The sequence below is a fragment of the Penicillium chrysogenum genome, assembly GCF_028827035.1.
Source record: "Penicillium chrysogenum strain IBT 35668 chromosome Unknown utg000002l_segment0_segment0, whole genome shotgun sequence".
NCBI classification, from domain to species: domain Eukaryota; kingdom Fungi; phylum Ascomycota; class Eurotiomycetes; order Eurotiales; family Aspergillaceae; genus Penicillium; species Penicillium chrysogenum.
The window spans coordinates 6,074,574-6,095,900 of record NW_026622750.1 but is presented as its reverse complement, the minus strand read 5'-3'; the positions used below and the strand labels follow the sequence as shown (position 1 = coordinate 6,095,900).

The following is a 21,327-nucleotide window of genomic DNA, read 5'->3' as shown; positions in this document are numbered from 1 at the left end:
GAAAATCCTCGACGATCATAGTCGGACAGCTTACCGGCGGTGCAGACGCAAATGATGGGGCTGTGAGAACAATACCCCATGTAGGGCTCGCAGTCTACCTCACGGGATGCCAGGGACGAGTACCCGAGGGAGAATTTGAGGCAGACGTCAAAGCATCCTCTGCAGCAGATAATCAACAGAATGCAGCCAAGAGACACACCGCTTGATACCGGTTACTATCAGACCCTAGGTTGTTGATGCAGACAGGGTGACTTCATCTCTGTTTCCCCTCCTCTCATTCCAAATTGGCGAGAATCGGAAGAATAAGCTAGCAGGGGTTTTCTCTTCCCCCACCATACATGGATGATTCGGTTGGCTGCAGCGTAGAAAAATGGAAGCTCACTCACATGATCTTCGTCCCGATTTCAATCGCAATATGTATGAAACAAAAGAAAAGCAAGCTCTAATTTCCGGCCGTTGGGTCGCAATCCTTCTTCCGAACAGTCCGAATGGATATCAAGGTAGACACGACTGTCGCTGACGGAGCTACGACAGTGCGTAGTCGCGTGATGCATGGCATGGGAAGATGACGGGCTTTGTTTCCTGAACAACAGTCACCGCTACATCCGTGTCAGAATACATCGGGCTCTCCCAATGTTGGGTTGCGACTCGCGTATCGGACGTCTCCACGATTGTCATTGTTCAAGCGATCCCGCATGCCATGTAGCCAATGGCCCCCTTCGATAGAAATGCATGCATTGCGATCGACGTATCTAGGTATTTCATGCATAGAAGGATTTGTCAAACACCCTGTCAGACCCAGGAGCTTGTATTAGCCCATTGTCAGCAGGGCACGGTCACCCTGCTGGCTAAGTGACTTGGTTTATTTCGAGGACCCGAACGCAACATCACCATCTGGCATATTGTATGACTGGTGCAAAAAAGTCAAGGGGAATTGCAGGTTGCAGGAGCCCCAGTCGTGTTTCCAATGTCTCGCTCACACCGTTTCTTGACTTTCCTCCTTTGGCATATCCTCGTTACCAGGTGCACCCCTGAGAGGCTCAAGCCGCTAACCCATACTTGAACTATGACGTTTTATTTATTTTTATGTTTTTCCTTTTCTCTTTAGGTGGCTTCTCACCGGCTTTTTATGCACTCCCTCGCGTGGCCCTAGATAATTTTTCTGTCGTACAGCAAGAATCAAATTAGTCTCTTTTTCTCCCACGGAGTATCAAGTACTCCGTATATAGAAAGTATATGTTGACATTGTGTTGCATACAAATAATAGTCCCACTTATTCCCAGCCCCTTGGGTCTTATGCAGTCCCTTCTTGTTGGGTCGGTACTTTACCGACTTTTAGGTAGATTCCATTTGCATGAAGATCGAAAGCCAAAAAGTTATCTACAGAGTACAGAACACTGCGCACGGAGTACACTGTACAGAGAACAAGAATGCATGGAGTCGTTCGAGCGGGATTACGGCTCGGGTATCCGCTCAAACTTCGCCACAATGGCTGATATCCTCTTGGTTCGTTATAAGGGGGTGGGAAAGGGGCGGCATTGTTTTCCCCTGTCGCCGATCGACGCCTAACGGCCAATAGATGGGGCTCGGGAGTGTCGGTGAATTTCTGACAAGCTCAGCTGATTCAAATGTTCTCCGGAGTCTTCTCGAAGGTCTCAAAAATCATAAATCCACAATACAGAAGTATATTTTACCTGGTACGGTGTGTATTCCACAGGGACGATCATCGGATGGAGAGTTTCAATAGCTTTTCTTTTTCTATACTGGGTCAACTCCATTGGCTCCATCTGTAACGTACCGGGATGGTGGGATTAAATCGAGACACTTCGAATTTTGAGTTCTGGGGACTCCAAAACGGCTTTTTTTTTTTGACATTCAACAATGAGACAATAGACGGGACGGCGCTTAATATTGGCTAGAGTTTCCTTTTAAGATGGTACATTCGTACTCCGTACTCCGTACACCGCATCTTACTCAGGGTTATATATCCTAAACATGGTTTACCTACGATTTCACCCAATCAGCTGGTTCCCAACTTATTAGAAAGTACTCCGTACAATCCTCCTGATCATCCCGACCATCTGGGAAGAGTGGGTAATCTGTTAGCCTTCCCATTCCGTTGAGTGGAGAGTATGACGATATGATGTTTGGTCTGAGTTTCGGAGTACGGAACAGACATAGAGACAGAAAAGGAGAAAAGAATTAAAAAAAAAATTAAAATTAAAATTAAGAGGATTTAATTAGCTCCTCGATCTGACTATTTTTTCAGTCTACATCAACGGGAGGACGGAGTAGGTTCATACTAGTATATCTCGGGGAGGCGCAGAGGTACCGCGGAGCTATAAGGCGAGATCTATCATCTCACTAATTTACACTAAAACCATAGCTCTGGGAACAAGAAAAAAAGTCGATCTTCCTTACCTTATACGGGTGAAGTATCCCTTAGCGCCCCCTCCTATGGAACTAAAAGGCCTAATGCCGTTCCCCGGGGGCCCGGTGGTCAGGACCGTGGGTCTCGAGGAAATCACTTTGGTATGTATCAGAAGTCTTTTTTACCCTTTTTTCTTGTTGGATCTGGGGGATGGATCTGTCGAATCAAAGATGGTACCTAAACTTACTTTTTTAATTAAGTATGTATTGTGTTTCTGTGTGTTACAATCCAAAATCTGATCTGATCAATCCCTATTAGTCCTATTAGTCCTGTTCATCCTATAAATCCTATAAACCCTATAAATCCCTATCAGAACATCTTTCCTTTTTTTCCTATACTAGAGTCTCTTAATCCCGGACAATATATTAGTATAGACAAGAAGATCCAAATCAAATAAGTCAATACATCAACAAGATCAAAAATATCCAAAAAGAAAAAGAAAAGAGGATGACGATGTACCGATTTCTTCCCATTGGTTCCACCCCCTTTCCTTACCTCCGGGGGGATTCTTCCGCTTCCCCCTACTCTTCTTAAATGGAAATGTCAGGTTTCTACAGATCCACATACAATAAAGGGTTTTTATTTTATTTTATTTTTTTATTAAATTGAAATTGAAATTGGAAATGAAATTCAAAAAAGAAAAATAATTACAATAATAAAGAAAATCCCGACCCACTTCGTTCGTCTTTATCCTGAATGTTTGCCAACTGCATGTACAGCTGTAACCGAAATGTCTAGTTGTGATGCTGAACGGTTGACGTTTTAGTTCTTTGGCGCCTGATCATTTCTATAATTTCGAGATTTTCTATAATTTCTATAATTCCTATAGACCTATCCACTGTCAAACTACTTATTATAACATCTTCCCCTTTCCCTCATTTTTCCTTTTGCTCTTCAATCTACTCTTGACATCTTCCCTCTTGGCTTTTATAGATCCTTTCCTTCTTGAGTACCGAACCCCATTATCTCTCTATAAACTCTCCGGGATCCCTTGCAGTTGTCTCATACGCAATCTTCCACCCTACCTTATCGGATCTTGATAGAATTTCAAACCGCAGGGGGAGCAATGCTGAAGCCCTAAAATCAAAAGACGCTGCTCCTTGCTCCAATTACCCATTACATTCTCTCCCTTTTACTCTGGGGAAATTAAGGGAGACAAAAGCACCATTTATCCGGTACTTTGTTCCTACTCTATTTTTTTTTTCTGAGCTATACAATCTAAAAGGGAAGCGGGGAGTCTTGAAGCCTCTCTGTGAAATCCCCTTGTGTCTGCTTCCAGCTCATTTCGACCTTCCAATTCTCTCCAACTTCACAATGTTCCAACGTCTAGCCTGTTCACTGGGCCGACGCTCCCGCAATGGCTCTAGTGATGACTTCTCTACATTCCCAATTCGGCAATTATTTGTGTTAGGTAAGTGTGGTACTTTTGTTCTGCGAACTATGAGAAACAAAAGATATGGCAGCCGCAAAATGCGCCGCAAACCGCATCTATACAGTGATCTTGATTGCTGACAAAAGTGATGCAGCACTTGTCCGAATCTGTGAACCAATTGCTTTCATGTCAATTTTCCCATACGTGTATCACATGGTCGAATCCTTCCATGTGACGGATAACGACCGCCAAATCGCCCTGTACGCCGGCATGATCACCTCCTCATTCACCTTTGCTGAGTTTTCTGCGGGCATGTTCTGGGGCCGCATGAGTGATCGGATTGGTCGTAAGCCAGTCCTGATCATGGGCCTCGTGGGCACGGCCATCAGCATGGTGGCATTCGGATTTGCGCCCAACCTGGCCACGGCGATGATTGCGCGCGCACTGGGCGGCATGTTGAACGGGAATATCGGGGTTCTCCAAACGACGGTTGCGGAGATCGTGACGAAGAAAGAGCATCAGCCACGAGCTTATTCGATCATGCCTTTCGTGTGGTGTTTGGGATCGATCATTGGACCGGCTATGGGCGGCGCTTTGGCCCAGCCCTGCGAGAACTACCCGGCCCTCTTCGCACGCAGCTCGCTGTGGGATAAATTCCCGTTCCTGCTGCCTAACCTCGTCTGCATCACTGTGCTGGTTTGCGGGATCGTGGTCGGTTTCCTGTTTTTGGAGGAGACGCACCCGGAGAAGAAGCACCGTCGTGACCCCGGTCTCGAACTCGGCCACTGGTTGGTCAACCGGTGCTGGGGCTCGCGCGTGCAGCTTCCCGATCATTCCGACGTGGACGTCAAGGAGAAGTACTTTGATGCACCGCCTGGATACGAAACTGCCGAATCATCGCCGTGCCTGCGTCCCGTCGATGACGGCCTCTCTGCTGATTGTGACTTGGAGGGGCAGAAGAGCCCCGCGCCCAAGGCCTTTACCCGACAAGTCATACTGGCCATCGTTGCTTACGGTATTCTTGCATAGTGAGTTGGCTCCTCTCTCCCCGCTTTTCAACGCCACACCCTTCTGCCCGATACGTTTAAACCATTTACTGACGTGCATTGCCCTATTCCAGCCACAGTGTTTCCTTTGATCAGCTGATGCCGGTTTTGCTGAGTACACCAAGATCCGATGATGACATAGTGCTACCCCTCAAGTTTACCGGAGGCTTGGGAATGGCCACGAAGACCATCGGGTTTATGCTCGCTGTACAAGGCGTGTACTCGATGATCGCCCAACTGTGGCTGTTCCCATTTGTCGTGAAGCACTTTGGTACTCTGCGCACCTTCCGCTTTGTTTTGCTTGTATGGCCCCCTCTCTACTTGGCCGTGCCCTACCTTGTCCTTCTTCCGGCCAAGCTCCAAACATTGGCCGTCTATGTGTCTTTGATCAGCAAGATTACATTCCATGTCATCGCTTTCCCAGCCACTGCCATTCTCTTGGCCAATGCCGCCCCGTCTTCCAAAGTGCTGGGCTCTATCAACGGTGTTGCCGCCTCAACTGCTAGTCTCAGCAGGGCCTTTGGTCCGACCATCACCGGTCTTCTCCACTCCAAAGGTCTCGGTAGTGGATACTCCGTGCTGGCCTGGTGGGCCTGTGGTATTGTCTGCCTGATCGGCGCCATCCAAAGTTTCTGGATGGAAGAATCCCCGGAGCCTGAGCGCTTCAAGACTCGTCAGCCTGAGGTCAATGAGTCCGAGATGAAGCGAGAAGCCCTCTCGGACTTTGGCAATCAGGACCAGGACTCTGACTCTGGCGAGTTGCCGGAGGAAGAGCAGCGGTTGCTTTCATTGCGCTCTAGTGTCGACCATGACTTCGACATTTCGCAACTCAACTTGAACGCTGTCGACGACTTCCCCAAGCCCCAAGCCGATGTCAACCACGATACCAATGTCTAAAACTGTGAAAGTTGCCTGTTTTGCAACATCACCTTTTCCCTTCTCTCCGTCCTTCTGGAAAGGCATATTCATTTCAGCGCTGAGGCGCAACGCGGATTTCTTTCTTTCTTTCTTTTTTACTTTTTTTCCGGTTTCCTTTTCCCCTTTTCATTTTTTTCCCGTCGTCATGATACCTCATTTTGCTATTTCATTCTCATGGCTTTTTGAGACCGGGAAACGGCGCAATTATAGATGGTTGCATTGCATGTGCAGAAGCATAAAATTTGGGTCTCTTCTTTTTTGTCTTGGAGCATCAACAGGTTATCTTATGACTATACTCATGTGCATCTGGGAGGTTAATTGTTCTTTTTGTTCTCGCTTTGGATCTGAGTTCTCTCGAAGATCGTTTGTCGGTTAGAGTATCTTGCTACAAACTCGCTCAATATTAACGGCCATCGTCTTCTCGTCTTCTCTATAAACGTTGATCATCTCCTAGTCTTGTAGTCTGGTATCTTCGTGGCCTACTTTCCTGGTCCCCTAGCCTGTTTCACTACAGGCCAAGCACATAGTGTTTCCCGACGGTGTTCGGTTAATTAAGCAATTAATCCCTCGCATTAGCAGGGCTATAGGACCAGCCGCATGTCCCATAAATTTCCTCTTGCCGCTCACCCTGTTCTATACACATCCCCATACATCCCGTGTCTTATGTATGTCGTACGTCTGACAGCGGGGAGTGGGGGAGGTCCACCAAATCCCCCAAATGAAGCTATATGAGATTCAAACTCCAAAATCCAGGCAAAAGTCCCGTTGAAGTCCCACAAGAGCCCCGTCAAAATCCCATCTAGGTCTCATTATAGCTCGGCATGTCAAAATCTGGGGAACCCGAGATCCTCTTCCCGAGGGCAACTCAATTTCCCAACTCCACCACGCTCGTGCACTACATGGTTCCTTCTCTTCCACATATTCTCTCAGGTTTCGTCTCTGGGCTGTGTTGAAATTATTTCCCGGAGAATAGACTAAGGGGTTTACAACCTGCTCCCAGATTCCGCGTTGTGGGCCACTCCCTCTGTGATTTTTGCCCCGATTGGCACGATCCACTGGATCACGACAATCTCCAATTGCCGAAGAAAGCACTATCACAGACGAACATCAAAGGTACTTCGCGGTCTTATCATGTTGATGTGGTCTGGGGGAGATAAACCGCACTTCCCGACCGCAGTCCCCGCAAAACTCCACCAAGAGATGATCGCGACTCTGCGGCTCTCGTCTTTTGGTTCTCACAATGCCTAATCTCCCCTCGCCGCCATCGCCAGTCTCTTCAGGCAAGAAGAGACCACATCCCTCGGACACTCCGCCAACGCAAACCGACCCCGCCACCAATACCGCGCCCAAACCCTCCGCCCGGACGGCCGAGCCCTCCATCTCGCCCGCCCATTCAACTGCCGCCCCCGCCTCGTCCGCTTCCTCGTTCCGGAATGTCTCCGCCTGTAATCGCTGTCGACTGCGCAAGAACCGCTGCGACCAGCGCCTCCCGCGCTGCCAGTCCTGTGAGAAGGCCGGCGTGCGCTGCGTCGGATACGACCCTATCACAAAGCGGGAGATCCCGCGCAGCTATGTCTATTTCCTGGAGTCGCGCGTAGCACATCTCGAGAAACAATTAGCGGATAACAATATTGAGTTTAAGAAGGTCGTCGCTTTCGACGAGGAGGAGGCTATCAAGGTCGAGGCTGATGGCGACGCCTCGCAAGCTCGTTCTGGTCCTGACGCTCAGGCCCGGGAGGGGTCAGCAGAGAAAGCACGGTTGAAGAACACATCGAAAGAAGAAATTGATCGACTAGAGCACAGAGGAGAGGGGGATAATCGCGGTGCGGACGATGACCCGTCTACCGAGGATAATTGGCGTCTACAGAATCTGGTTTCGAATATCGGCATGGTCTCTGTACAGGGTACTTCCGACCCGCGATATCTGGGGTCGACATCGGGCATTTCGTTTGCCCGTGTTGTCTTCGCTGCGGTGAGGAGCTCACTGCCCGGTAATATGCCGGAGCGTGCGGCGATTCGAACGAGCGATCGATTGCCTCAGAGTGCTGCTGGCACTGCTGGGGGAGGGGTAGTATGCGCGATTCCTTCTTCGGGTTGCAGACAAGACCGATGATGAAATGCGCGACTTTCCCTGACCAGGAGCTGGCTGAACGACTGGTTGATCTTTACTTTGAACACGCGAATCCTCAGATGCCGATTCTCCACCGGGGAGATTTCATGGAGCTGCTGGATAAGACATATTTGTTGGAAGAGAAGAAACGTTCTCCGCGTGCGCTTTATGTGCTGAATATCGTGTTTGCTATCGGTGCTGGAATCATCTTTGAGGATAAACCTCAAAGCTCGGATGATGAGAATCGCAGCAGTCGTGGCCGGTCCTCGTCTGGGACGAAGAGACCGAGACTATCGAGCCATCAGTACCAGCCGGAGGAGTACCATGCCTCGGCAATCGTCCATTTGGAATCGTTCCTCGGTTCGTCCTCCAGCGAGGGCTTTGGTGGATTGGAAGAGCTGCAGGCAGTGCTCCTTCTAGCCAGCTTTGCCCTATTGCGACCCGTTGCACCGGGTCTCTGGTATATTGTCGGTGTAGCCACGCGCTTAGCTGTCGATCTTGGGCTGCATTACGAGGATGGAGCGGGCATTGACTCTGCTACGAAAGACGGCAACCAAGCACAGTCACGGATCGATGCTCGTGAACGTGGACGACGCGAATGGGTGCGCGATATCCGTCGCCGGTTGTGGTGGTGCGTCTACAGCTTTGACCGTCTGGTAGCTACGTGTGTTGGACGGCCATTTGGCATCAGTGATCAGGCCATCAGCACAGAATTCCCGTCTATGATGGACGATAAATACATCACCAAGTCCGGTCTTTTGACACCACCGGACGGGGCCCCTACATATAAGCATGTCGCATTCCACTATTTCAAACTACGCCTTCTTCAATCCGAGATCCACGATGTCCTCCAATACCAACAGACGCGCGCTGTGCGGAAGAGAGGCCCTGGTGCATCTATCCTACCGCACGCTGAGCTTTCCTCTCCTTTCCTTCAGGGTTTTGACTCGTTCCGCTCGTGGCGCTATGATGTACATCGTCGGTTGGTCGAGTGGCAAGAGACTGCCCCTATACGGCCGGAAACAGGCGTGAAATTCCCCATTGAGCTGCTTGAATTGAATTACTGGCAAGCTATCATTTTGCTGTACCAGCAGAGCTTGACGGTTCCTGCTGAATTGGCGGGAGAGCTTACTCCTGCAGATGACGTTTCTAGTCCGTCCTTTTCTAATCCCGATGAAGGTGACGAGGAGGATCATGTCTATCTCAATGTTGCCGAGGCTGGTCAGAAGGTCATTCGTATCTATCGCCAATTGCATAGAGTACGCTTGGTGAATTATACCTATCTTGCTACGCATCACATTTTCATGGCTGGTATGCAGTTGTTCCTTTGCGCTCTTCTCGCTTTGTTACTCACACTTTTTATAGGAATCTCCTTCTTATATGCCATTTGGCATTCGCCTTTGGTTCGAAGCCGCCTAGTAGGTACCACCAGCCCTGGAATTTAGGCGCCGGCTTATTCTAACGTTCCATTCTATTAGACCCTCGATGAAGTCGACTTCACCGTTCTCGCCGCAACTTCTGTTCTGGGTGACCTGATGCACAAATGTCCACCTGCGGAAGCATGTCGGGACGCGTTCGAGCGCATGAGCAAAGCAACCGTCCAGATGTGCCTTTCAACAACCGGTTTCGGATCACAGGTAGACATGAGCCGTATCTACGCCACATCAAACACCGGCAGCTCACTCCACCCCGGCCGGCCGCGACAGCCTATGGACCAACGACACCCCGCAGGCCAAGGGCATTCCCGGCGAGCGACACAAGCACGCGCATCCCGTCCCATCCCCAAGTTCGACATGAACTTGGCTGATCTCTTCAACGATAATACCCCCTTTAGCCGACCACTCTCGACCCGAAAACAGACCCGGAGGGCCATCCTACCCCCAACCAGAAACGATGGCCCCCAACTTCCCAGCAGACCAATCTTCCCGGTCTTATGGACAACGCAATCCATCGATGGATTACTATCTCAAGTACGAGAATCCAAACTCCCCACAACCGAACCCGCAATTTTATTACTCGAACTCGCCGCAACACAGTGGCTCCCCCGGTAGCAACGCTCAAACTCATGGTTTGCCGTCTGCCGACACAGAGGCTCCGCAAGGCATGAGCCTTGATTTCTTGGATTTTGGCTCGGGCGATGCTGAAGGCCAGGGTAATATGGAAGGCGAAGCCAATCCTGATTACAATATGCTGGGTGTGCCATCATTGGGTCACAATCTGGGCCAAAATGTTGGAATAGATCTTGGCTTTGGTATGGCTATGGACTTCCAGCATGACTGGAGTGAGAATCCTAATTACGATCTTTTGGAGGGCTATTTCTTTGGTGGCTCTGGGGCTGGCGCACCTGGAGGGGATGTCTAAGATGTCTAGTGTTGTTTCTCCTGGTTTATTTCTTTTTGTTCGTCTTCTTTTACATTCCTTTCATTCCCCTACCCTGCCTCTTTCTTTCCATTTCCTATAGGCCTGGGCTTAGCAAGGGTTGTATCATTCGGCGCGATTATTCTTTTTCCCCCTAGTTTTGGTTACCATCTATACATGTACACCCAGATATAAGACCTGCAAGGAAAGGAAATAATTAATTCCAGGGTTAACAATATCAAGAATCGTACTCTGTATAGTATGTTGTATGTTGTAGTTGCCTTGCATTGATATGTTTGGCCTCGGGCAGCAACGTCAAAACAAACACTCCCGCCTTTTATTTTTTTTCCTCAACCCAACACCCGTGGACAATTCCTGAAATGTTCTCCATTCATTGATGACACTCACCGCACAAAAGAACCCTGCAGCCCTGTTGGCTGCTTCACTCCGATCTGCGCTTGGACCCAACTGCCTGATCTCGACATCAGGTGCCCACTCCGATCTCCGATTTTCTATTCAAGTCACTTCTGCCTCCCTACACCCCGCTTCACTCTCCTGGTCTCACTGAAGACCATCTCCAATCGCAAACCCTCAGACAGATTCCCGAACTGTCTCTCCCAAGCAGAGCTCTCACTAGCGCTTTTTGAGTGGACCCTGCGGCCAACCGAGACCGCGGAGCATACAAGGAGGCTCTGCCCTTTCTTTTCTTTCCCACTGAAGTGAACCCAGTCTCGCAACATTTAGCGGGTGGGGCTTTAATTTTGCTAGGATCGCAGGACATAGCATTTTTGTTCTGCGTGCCTGGTCTTGTTCAAAAGGCCCTGCCTTCGTGCAACGTGCTTTTTACCTTACTCTTGGGCTGATCTTCTATGACTGGACATGCGTGGGACCGCCGATTATTTACTTGAACATCGATTATGCAATTCGAACTTATCATCACTGTATAAGTTCGCCGGAAACTCACGAACAATATGGTGAAAGCAGACGTGCGCAAGGATTACTATGCGGACCTTGGGCTCCAACCCAGCGCGGAGGCCGAGGACATCAAAAAGCAATTCAGGAAACTAGGTTAGCTTTGCAGAAGCTATGTCATGAAATTGGGGTCATTGCTAACTTATAGGAAAGCACTCAAGTACCACCCGGACAGGAACCCAGGACGAGAAGTCGAGTTCAACGCGAAATTCCAGGCCATCCAGGCCGCCAATGAGATCCTCAGTGACCCCTCGCAACGACTGAAATACGACACCGATCGTTTACGCGCAGGCTATGGAAAATACTACGGACCACCCAAGGCAAATACCCAGCGCAAAACACAACCCCCCACCTACCCTCCTCGCCCTACACCAACTTCGACGTCTACGAATTCACAGTACGCGAAGGCGAGCCCGAGTACTCCATCAGCTGGCGCTCGACGATACGCATCTCATGCACGTGCCGGTCCGCAACAGTTCAAACAACAGGATAATGCGCAAACAAGGGCTGATGCATTCCATGGCTTTAATAATATGAGAGGAGGTCAGCCATCTGGATGGCAGGGCTTCGATCCTTCAACTGGCCGCGCCACTGGCGGTGTCCCAGGTCCTGGGGCACAGCGTCATCCCTTTGGAACCTCTGCACAATCTACCCGGCCCAAGTCTGCCTTCGAGGCCCACAATTCCCATTCCAACGCTCAGTCTTTCAAGAAAAAGCAGGGATTTGCACCAGGCGTGGCTGGAGGAGATGAGCCGATGGCCCGCAACACTTCTGCCTATAGCAATAACAGTCGAACCGAACGGATGAGCAGCCAATACTTCAAGCCTGCTGTTCCCCCAACTGCGAAGAAACCAACCTCACCTGAGCCGTCTCAGCCCAATCCTCGCCATTCATACACCCCGGAGTTCGAACGACCCAGTAGAAGCTATGCGCAGGCAGGCAAGGGTGAGAAGACTTTCCTTTCAAGCACTGGACTAGGACGTTCAGCCACCATGCGTACCCCCTCTGGTTCCCATCAAAACGCGCATACAGGTAAAAGTCCAGCTTCTGGCCGATCTGGGAGATACCGTAGCGCCAGCCCCTCTCCCAGGCGGAATGCCAATAACTATGACTCTACCAGCTCGAGTGAGGGGGAAGAGCCTAGGCCAAAACCGAAGGCTGTGCCAAAGAGCCGACTTGGACAGCATCAAAAGTTTGCCGACTTCCGCAACCCAGGAACAGCAAGCCCCGGAAATGGTATGGACTTCGACTCCTTTCTCCTCGCAAATGGGTTTCAAGCCGTCGAGCTACCAGATGGTAGCTACGAACTCCATTCGCTGTCTCGGAAATCCCCCCTTAATCAACGTACTCCTGCTGACAAGGACGGCCCCAAAGGACACACCTCGGACAGTGCTGCTTTCCCAAAAAGCTCGTACCGATCGGACCATCAGCCCAACCCATCGGGTTCTTCCTCTTCTGTCAAGTATGTTCGATATGCCTACTATCAAGCCGCTTCGCCCTATCTGACAGAGACCGGTTTTAGCACTGACCCGCCAAACAATACGGAAAGGCCCCAGTCTGCTGCGTATGAACGTAGCAGCACAAGTTACTTGCACAAGAAGTTTTCTGCAGACGATTGGCGCGATCATTTGGATCAGTTCGATTTCATAGGCTCTGCCTCGCCAAACAAGGAGTCACTTCCGAGATCGCCTGCCTCGCAGAATCGGGGCCGTACCAACTTCCGAAACGGAGCGACACAGGCATCCTCTGCTGGATCGCCAATTCCCAATCCTTTCGGTCCTACTCCACTGTATCAAACTGCACAGCAACAGCAACAGCAACCACCAACACCCTTTGCACAGGCGAAGTTCTCTGCAGATTCATGGTCTGAACAGCTTCGAAATCTCTCATGGACTGTACCGGAGGTCGACAAAACTAAACAAACGGCAAGTGCTGCGCCACGTAGTCCAAAGAAACAGAGCAGGGCAGGCACCAAATTGCGAAGCGCTCCCCAGCCGGCAAGCGTTGCTACCGAAGCAGATGAAGCTAAAGAAACTGTCAATGGCCAGACTCCTTCTGAACCAGCCTGGGCAGCAGCACCGGACGTTGAGGAAATGGACCTTGACGAGGACCTTCCTACTCCGGGTGTTCCGCCGAATGTCCCAGTTGGGAAACCAAGCAGTGGCAGCTATCCTGATTTGGCTTCTCAGGCTGTACCAAATGTTCCTCCGGTCAAGAAGTCTAGGCCTCCTTCGGGCACCGACTCCCGTACCCCTCTATTTAACCTCGATAATCTCCGCAATACTGTACCATTGACGCAAACCACCGGCGGAGGCATCGAGAACCTTGAAGACTTCCACACCACTCTTCCCTTCGAATCCCAAGCAAAGCAGCAAAAGACCACAACAGACGACATCCGCCCCCGCGCACTCGAACTACCAAACCCACCCAAACGACCTTGGGCCCCGAAACCAGTTCCCCTGAGCCCAACCTCTAAGCAGCTCGTCCTCCCACGGGACAAATGGAATTGGTATGTCTCTGCAATGGGGGCATACATTCACGAATGGAACGCATTTAATGGCCGCATGCTCACACATTTCAATGCGCGCCAAGCAGCGAACTTAACCGGTCTCGCACCGGGCTGGATCAGTGCCGTTGGAGACTCTACCCGTCTCAAAATAAACGGCACAGACGACAACGACGACGGCACTACCAAGAAGGATTTTGATGACTATCATATTGATGAATTCCTCGTCCCTGGTACCAGTAAGGGCGGCTTTAGTGCCTATCTCCGTGGTATTGAGGAAGATACCCAGGTGCGTAAGCATTGGGAAGTTGCCTGTGAGCTGCACCGAGACTGTATCCTTGACCTTGGACGATTGAGAGAGTGGATTCGAGATGGCGGAAAGATGGTTTGAGTTTGGTCACTATAGCCTTTCCATGATAATTGGAAAGCTATTACTGAAGCTGCGTCTTCGTCTTTAGTATTGACGTGCTCGGCATTATTTGATCTCACCTGTTTCCTGCCTTCTATCGTCTCCATTCTTGCTTCTTCTTTTTTTTCGCTTCTATTGATGTCTTCTACCCGTCTTTTTGATCTCTCTCTTTTGCGATGCATAATGACTGGTGTTATTGTGAATACCCGGGATTTTTATTACATCTGCATAGATATACCTGACACTTTCATCGGGTTTCTATCATCTGTGTTTCCTCTCATGGATTTGTTCAAGTAGGGTTGGATTTGTACCCAGGTACTGGGAGGGTTTATTGTGATTCAAACTGAGCCAATGCATAATTATTCAAATGCTTTCGTCTCATTCCAGATGGTCATATATTCGATAATAAGCCCCGGCAGTGCTCCCAGAGTACTCTGTACACATGCTTCAACCTCGGAGACGTCGGTAACTTCAATGTTCTGATATAGCTAGTCACTGTCTCGCTCGAACTGCTTTTCATAGAGGCATTTAAATATCAGAAACACGGCGGACGACTAATCTTTGAAACGAAAAAGCCTCGCTGTGAGGACTTTAACTCTGTAGTCGAGGCCAGCTTTTATCGACCAGCTTTTATAGTTTGGTTGTTCAATATTCATATTGCGGGAAACCAAATGGCCCTGAAATATATGCAAAAATGCTCCAGCGGTTGCTCCGGGACGTGCTAAGAAAGCTGGTCCAGCTAAATTGCTCCCGGACCGGTGCTGCCATGTCCAACCCAGTCTTACTACTGGCCGCCTTCCTCGTTGTTCTTCTCATCAAAACATATACACAAGGCGGCAATGAGTGCCGCGTCCACACCAGGTGCAATAACGACGGCGTACGTCTGCTGACCAAACACAAGGTCGCGGCCGCTGAGCAGTTTCCGGTCAATGCGAGCCACTGTTTGGCCGCTCTTATCGTCGACAATATCAGCACTTTGATCATACCAGCCTCCTTTCATCTTAAGAGCCACCGTTTTACCGCGACTATCAGTGAAAGTGGCAGTGGCCTTGGAGCCGAGCACTAGTGCAAGTCAGCAATGTCCTTTCATCATTTCGGATGCTCAGAACGTACACGCAAGACTACTCTTCACCTCACACATCTTCTTGTGATGGGTGTCTTCGAGCGCATACGTCGTATGGATATGTAGATGCTCCTTGACAATATCAAATAGGTGATTTCCCTGGGCGTCCTCGACCTTCTTGCGACCAGAAAGTGACATCCAGGCCCCGCGCACTTTTATAAGCGGCGCCCCATTGGCAAATTTGATTTCGAAGCTGTCCCCAGAAACGGAGAATACCTTTTCTCTTAGGACTATTGTTTGCGGCTCCCTCGAGACATATTGTTCGAATAGGGCGATAGGTTCGGCGACAGGGTCGAGATTGCGGTGGCCCAGGATACCCATGGTGATAGGTAGATACGACTATAGTAGATGTGATTAAAGGGTTCCCAGAGATAAATCGATGATCACATGAAAATCGACCGTGTGAGAGGGGCACAGCTAAAGCCGATTGTCTCGCATCATGTGATATATAACCCGTGACGTCATTTATTTTCCGACGTTTATTGTGTCTTTGCGTGTCTTTTGTAGCATGTACATGTATCTAGCTCAGTACCGGCATTACACTTCTCAAGTCCATTGCCAGAGTCTTAAGCCCCTCGAAAAGGATGAGTCTCTGCGCGATATGCTAGGCCACGGTCTTGTTAGTGGCTACCTGACCGTCAAGCCGGCAGAGTCGGCTCGCTTGCTATCTATATCGGAAGAAGAACGGCCGCTGTGGCTTTTGGAGCGGTACTAGGTGATTTTCTATGGTATTGTTCCAACAGAGGCCATTTGATCTTGATAGTTCCTAACAGACTAGGTCAAAGTGGACAAGTTCGATGGCAAGACTGGAACTTCGTCACTTCTCCTATAGTAGGAATTGATAATCGCCTAGTTTAGTTAGTTTAGTTTATAGCCGATGCCTTAGAGGATCCAACGGGTGCAATATTAGAATATAACTAGCACTTTTCCCATCTGAGCAGATGGACTACTAACTAGGTATTGCTAACTAGCTAGAGCGCGGAGTGGAGAGACCCTGAATTGATTACTGGCAATAAGAGTACCTACCTAGGTACCTAGGTACATAGTCAGTGACCTCCCACCCAAAGATATTAAAATCGAAATCCCATTACAGGGCTCTAACATATAAAAATAAAAGGAGATTCATACATTTACTGCATATTCGACAAGCATGGGATATATTCGAGCCCTTGCCCTAACCCTTTCTGCCTGAGGCATAAAGTATAATTAAGGCATCAAGGCATCAAGGCTGCAAAGCCCCGCCACCCCGCCGGATCGGTGACAGCGGGCGTTCGCGGAAATTGGTCTGACTCACTGGGAAAAAAATTATCAAATTCGTAAGAAAATAGCTTGTTGTAGTGTAGTTAAACTGCAAATCCCGAGAATTAAATTGTTCCTGACCGAATTCGCCCAGAGAAAACTCACACCGGCAAACCTGATCTTGGCCCCGCTATCGGCTCCAGACATATTCTCTTTCCACTTCGAACTTACCCCACCATCCAAAGCAATTGATCGTGCATAGGTCTGAATTCGTGACTTTGTCAAGCGCGCAATCATGGTTTCAATCGTTCTAGGAAGTCAATGGGGAGATGAAGGTAACGGCGACGAAACCCCAACACAGAGACATTTGACATCCTAACGAACGCAACAGGAAAGGGGAAGATCACGGACATGTTGTCGCAGGATGCGACACTTTGCTGCCGTGCAGCCGGCGGACACAGTACGTTGAACTCGCTTTGCATTCCTCTCTACCCCGAATTGTTAAAAGTTCTCAAACGGGCCGTTGCAAAGCCCAGACAGTGACTGACCAACCGGCCTTTTTCAATTGGATACAGATGCCGGTCACACCATTGTCCACGAGGACGTCACCTACGACTTCCACATCCTTCCCTCCGGTCTCGTCTCGCCTAAATGTATCAACCTGATCGGCGCCGGTACCGTCTTCCACGTCCCCAGCTTCTTCAAGGAACTGGCCGCTATCGAGGCCAAGGGTCTGAAGGGCGCCGCCCAACGCATTTTCGTCTCTGACCGCGCACACGTCTGCTTCGACCTGCACTCGGTCGTCGACGGTCTCGAGGAGAAGGGTCTCGGTGGCCGCAAGGTCGGCACAACCGGCAAGGGCATCGGTCCGTGCTACAGCGACAAGGCCGCACGCCGCGGTGTCCGCGTCGGCGAGATCCTGGACGAGGAAACCTTCGAGCGCAAGCTGCGCACCTTGGACACCTCATACCGCACACGGTTCGGAGATCTGGCATACGATGTCGAGGAGGAGATTGCGCGGTTCAAGGTACGCATGAAACCCGTCCATTTCTTCATTCCACCACTGGATGGCAAAGCCCATGGCACGCGACAGCAGAGGACAAATCCTGGATTTTCCTCCATTCGCATCACATCACAACAAACATCGCTGACAATCTCTAGGAATACCGCAACCTCCTGAAGCCCCACATAGTCGACCAGCTCGAGTTCCTGCAGGAGCACAAGAACTCGCCCAACACACTTGTCGAAGGCGCCAACGCCCTCATGCTCGACCTCGACCACGGCACATACCCATTCGTGACCTCGTCATCAACCGGTCTGGGCGGAGCCGTGCAAGCGCTTGCCCTGAACCCTGCCAGCATCAAGTCCGTGATCGGTGTGGTGAAGGCTTACACGACGCGCGTTGGCTCTGGACCTTTCCCCAGCGAGCAGCTCAACGGAGACGGTGAGAAGCTGCAGCAGGTTGGACGCGAGTTCGGCGTGACTACTGGTCGGCGTCGTCGCTGTGGCTGGTTGGACCTTGTGCTGTGCCGCTACTCTCACGCTATCAACCACTACACCGCGCTGAACTTGACTAAGCTTGATATCCTTGACGACTTTGATGAGATCAAGGTTGGTGTTGCTTATATCCTGCCCGACGGAAAGCGCACTACTGGTACTTTCCCTGCGGATCCTAATGTCGTCGACAAGATCCAGGTGGAGTATGTCACTCTGCCTGGATGGAAGTCGAACACTATGGGTGTTAAGCGTTACGAGGATCTGCCTCCTAATGCTCGTGCTTATATTGAGTTCATTGAGCGTGAGATTGGTGGTGTTCCTGTCAAGTGGATCGGTACTGGTCCTGCCAGAGACCACATGATCGCCCGTGATTAAGTGCATTGTTTCTTTTTGTTTGGTGTTTTCTCTTTTGTACTCACAGTTTCTTGCATATTGCGATATACTTGGGATGTGTGATATTGTGATATAAGGTTTCTTTTTTGTCCCATATTCAACGATTTAGATGTCTCGAAAATGGATCTGGTTAGAGGCGGTCAAGGTCTTTTCCTGTTTATTATTATATTTTGGTAGAAAGATGTTGTGTCAAGATTAAAATTGAGTCCTGGATAGAATAATAGTGTACATGAACAAAGTATGAAGGTCAGTTCTTCGTATCCAGAAAAGAATCCCGCAGAACAACCAAAATGGAGTATAAGACAAAGAGCAGAGAAGTCTAAATAAGAAACACAGAGCACCCAGGGGTGTATAGTACACGAAGACAGTCCGAGAAAAAGGGATTGGAGAACGCCGCCCAATGCTAGAATGGTTGCTTCATCTTTTCACTTTTGGCTGATCTGGTCTCACCAGACAGCAACATTGCAGGCCATGAAAATGCCAGACAAGTTATAATTGCCAGCATGGCTGGCAAGAGTTGATCTCCGATTCAACTCAAACTTAAAGCCGGAAGTCACCGTCGAAGGAATCCTCGAAAGAGCGGCGAGGACGAGACGGGCGGTCACCACGGTCACTGCCACGAGAGAATTCACCACGGCTACCACGGTCACCACCGCGGGAGAACCCACCGCGCTCACCACGGGAGAAGCCACTACGCTCACCACGATCACCACCACGAGAGAATCCACCACGGTCACCGCCGCGAGAGAATCCACCACGATCACCACGGTCACCACCGCGGGAGAAACCGCCCTCGCGTCGCTGGCGGGTGCCATCACCCACACTGACACCGTCAATTCGGCTGAGACCCATCTGCTGCATCAATCTGGGGTTGAGCTCTGGGGGTGATTGCATATTGTATCCTGCAATGAACATCTGGTTGAGTGCCTGGATGGCCTCTCTCTTGCTGTTGAAGTTTCCAGTGGAGGTACCAAGCTGGCCCATGTAGGACTTGACCTTGGTAGTATTGTCACACTGGGCCAGACCCTCGGTAATCTGGCTCACGATCTTGCCAACTGGCGAGTCGGTAGACAAGGGCTGTGTAAGGTCTGCGTCGGCGGATTCCAAAGCTGTATCCACCTTCAATGGGAAACCACCCAGGCGTTTCCTGTAGACATCTGACTCAGCCGGGTGCATGAACAGCCAGCCTTCACCTTCCTTGCCAGCACGAGCTGTGCGGCCGAGGCGGTGGATGTAGGTCTCACGGTCCCGAGGAACACCAATTTGGACGACGTGGGTGACATCCGGGAAATCCATACCACGAGCGGTGACATCCGACGAGAACAAGATGCCCTCACGAGCCTTGCGGAAGTTGTCCGCGCTTTGAGTTCGGAACGCCTGCGTGAGGCGTGAGTTAATCTCGAGCATTCTCATGTTGCGCATCGAAGACTGGCGGAACTCCGAGGAGCGGGCGATGGCGTTAAATGCATCAGCGGAAACCTTGGTCTCAGCAGTGGAGTTGAAGTAAGCGATGGCCTTGAAAGGTCGCAGGTCCTCGCCGTTATCCCGACGCGCTTGCCAGTTCTGAGCAAGCTCGAGAAGGGCGGGCAGGCTGTTTTCAAGACCGCGTGTGTAGACAACCTTTTGAGGCACCCTCTTGTGGGTGGGAATTTCATCTTCACGAACGGTGTTGACGTGCTTGAAGTCGGGCTTCAGGGTCTGACGGACCATCTGCAGAACTTCTCTGGGAACGGTGGCCGAGAACATGAGCGTCTGGCGGTCCACCTTTGTGGGGTCGGGAAGCAGTCTCTGGATCTCTGCAATATCAGGAGCGAAACCCTGGTCAAGAAGGCGGTCTGCCTCATCGAGAATCAGAGTGTTCAGCTTGGGGGCAGAGACACCAGTCCAAGGGTCCGAGAGGATGTCCTTGAGACGTCCCGGGGTACCGATGAGCAGGTGACATCCCTGCTGTTGGATCTTTGTAAGACCGGCACGCTTCTGTGTGCCACCGACAGCGGTCTGGACAAGAAGACCAGTACCAAACGCAACTTTTTTGGCCTCAACTGCGATCTGTTCCGCGAGTTCGCGGGTAGGGGAGATGATAAGAGCACGGATTTCTGAAGCAGCAGCTCTAGTTGGCCGGCGGCCAACTCTGGACATATCGACACTGGGGTCATTCAAAATGTTCTGAAGAGTGGGTAGAAGGAAAGCAAGCGTTTTTCCGGTTCCTGTTTTGGCCTGGGCGAGGCTGAAAAAAAAAAGGTAATGAGTTAGCGAACCATTCAATTCCAAGGCAAATCCATCAACAAACTTACATATCATCACCCTTGACAATCTGGTTGAGAGTAAGAGACTGCACCCCAGTCATAGTCTTGAGGTTCATCCGGTCAGGTTGAATGATGTTCTTGATAATCTTATTGTGAATCAGATTCTCCGCCGCTAGGTCGGAAAACTCTGTGATTATCGCAGGCTTTGAGGGCTCGGTCTCTTCAACAATTGCCTGCGCAGTAGCCGCAGACAGCCTCGGGAAAGAGGAATGAAGCGATCTGGCCGCAGCAACAGATGAATGGGTCGAAGGAGCTTCCCATTTCGGCAGGTGAGTAGCCAACCGTACTGAGGTCGAGCGAGGCGCAATAGCGCGCAACGCACGGGAAACGCCAAATCGGCGAACTGTTCCAAGCATCATGATATAATGCTAATGGAAAAAAATGGATGGGGAGATGATAAAACTGCAAATGTACTTGGGGCGCCCCCAAGGAGAAGCGCAGAAATAATTATGGGGTCACATGATCCTTATCGAGAGATAACATCCCGAGATAGGGGAAAGTAAACAATTGTGGCAAACACGGCAAACACGGCAAACACGCTAAATCTGCCAGATAGTAGAACTTGAGATTTGGCCAGTTCTATCAAACGAATCAAACATATCAAATTGGCCAAGAATTCAAGGTTTGCCCAAACCTTGGACACTCTG

The 21,327-nt window shown here is 50.3% G+C and overlaps 7 protein-coding genes across 7 annotated transcripts; 5 read left to right on the top strand and 2 right to left on the bottom strand.

Moving 5' to 3' along the window:
* Positions 1-3,745: 3,745 nt before the first annotated feature.
* N7489_005538 (MFS transporter) lies at positions 3,746-5,746 on the top strand (the record flags this gene model as incomplete). The annotated part of the gene is made up of 3 exons (XM_056711290.1): positions 3,746-3,842; positions 3,928-4,831; positions 4,924-5,746. The coding sequence occupies 3 exons, from the start codon at positions 3,746-3,748 to the stop codon at positions 5,744-5,746; spliced, it is 1,824 nt and encodes a 607-aa protein (XP_056569711.1).
* A 1,261-nt stretch (positions 5,747-7,007) lies between these two features.
* Positions 7,008-10,238, top strand: N7489_005537 (Zn(II)2Cys6 transcription factor; the record flags this gene model as incomplete). The annotated part of the gene is made up of 5 exons (XM_056711289.1): positions 7,008-7,838; positions 7,907-9,188; positions 9,243-9,295; positions 9,356-9,663; positions 9,737-10,238. 5 exons carry the CDS (start codon positions 7,008-7,010, stop codon positions 10,236-10,238), a joined length of 2,976 nt encoding a protein of 991 aa, XP_056569710.1.
* Positions 10,239-11,206: 968 nt separating this feature from the next.
* N7489_005536 (uncharacterized protein) lies at positions 11,207-14,104 on the top strand (the record flags this gene model as incomplete). The annotated part of the gene is made up of 2 exons (XM_056711288.1): positions 11,207-11,303; positions 11,361-14,104. 2 exons carry the CDS (start codon positions 11,207-11,209, stop codon positions 14,102-14,104), a joined length of 2,841 nt encoding a protein of 946 aa, XP_056569709.1.
* An 802-nt stretch (positions 14,105-14,906) lies between these two features.
* On the bottom strand, positions 14,907-15,566 carry N7489_005535 (LURP-one-related/scramblase family protein; the record flags this gene model as incomplete). The annotated part of the gene is made up of 2 exons (XM_056711287.1): positions 14,907-15,184; positions 15,236-15,566. The coding sequence occupies 2 exons, from the start codon at positions 15,564-15,566 to the stop codon at positions 14,907-14,909; spliced, it is 609 nt and encodes a 202-aa protein (XP_056569708.1).
* A 187-nt stretch (positions 15,567-15,753) lies between these two features.
* On the top strand, positions 15,754-15,960 carry N7489_005534 (uncharacterized protein; the record flags this gene model as incomplete). The annotated part of the gene is made up of 1 exon (XM_056711286.1): positions 15,754-15,960. One exon carries the CDS (start codon positions 15,754-15,756, stop codon positions 15,958-15,960), a length of 207 nt encoding a protein of 68 aa, XP_056569707.1.
* An 819-nt stretch (positions 15,961-16,779) lies between these two features.
* adB (adenylosuccinate synthase ADE12) lies at positions 16,780-18,356 on the top strand (the record flags this gene model as incomplete). The annotated part of the gene is made up of 4 exons (XM_056711285.1): positions 16,780-16,819; positions 16,876-16,944; positions 17,060-17,511; positions 17,646-18,356. 4 exons carry the CDS (start codon positions 16,780-16,782, stop codon positions 18,354-18,356), a joined length of 1,272 nt encoding a protein of 423 aa, XP_056569706.1.
* Positions 18,357-18,914: 558 nt separating this feature from the next.
* helA (putative DEAD box RNA helicase HelA) lies at positions 18,915-21,039 on the bottom strand (the record flags this gene model as incomplete). Its single annotated transcript, XM_056711284.1, has 2 exons — positions 18,915-20,601; positions 20,669-21,039. The coding sequence occupies 2 exons, from the start codon at positions 21,037-21,039 to the stop codon at positions 18,915-18,917; spliced, it is 2,058 nt and encodes a 685-aa protein (XP_056569705.1).
* Between the last annotated feature and the right edge of the window lie 288 nt (positions 21,040-21,327).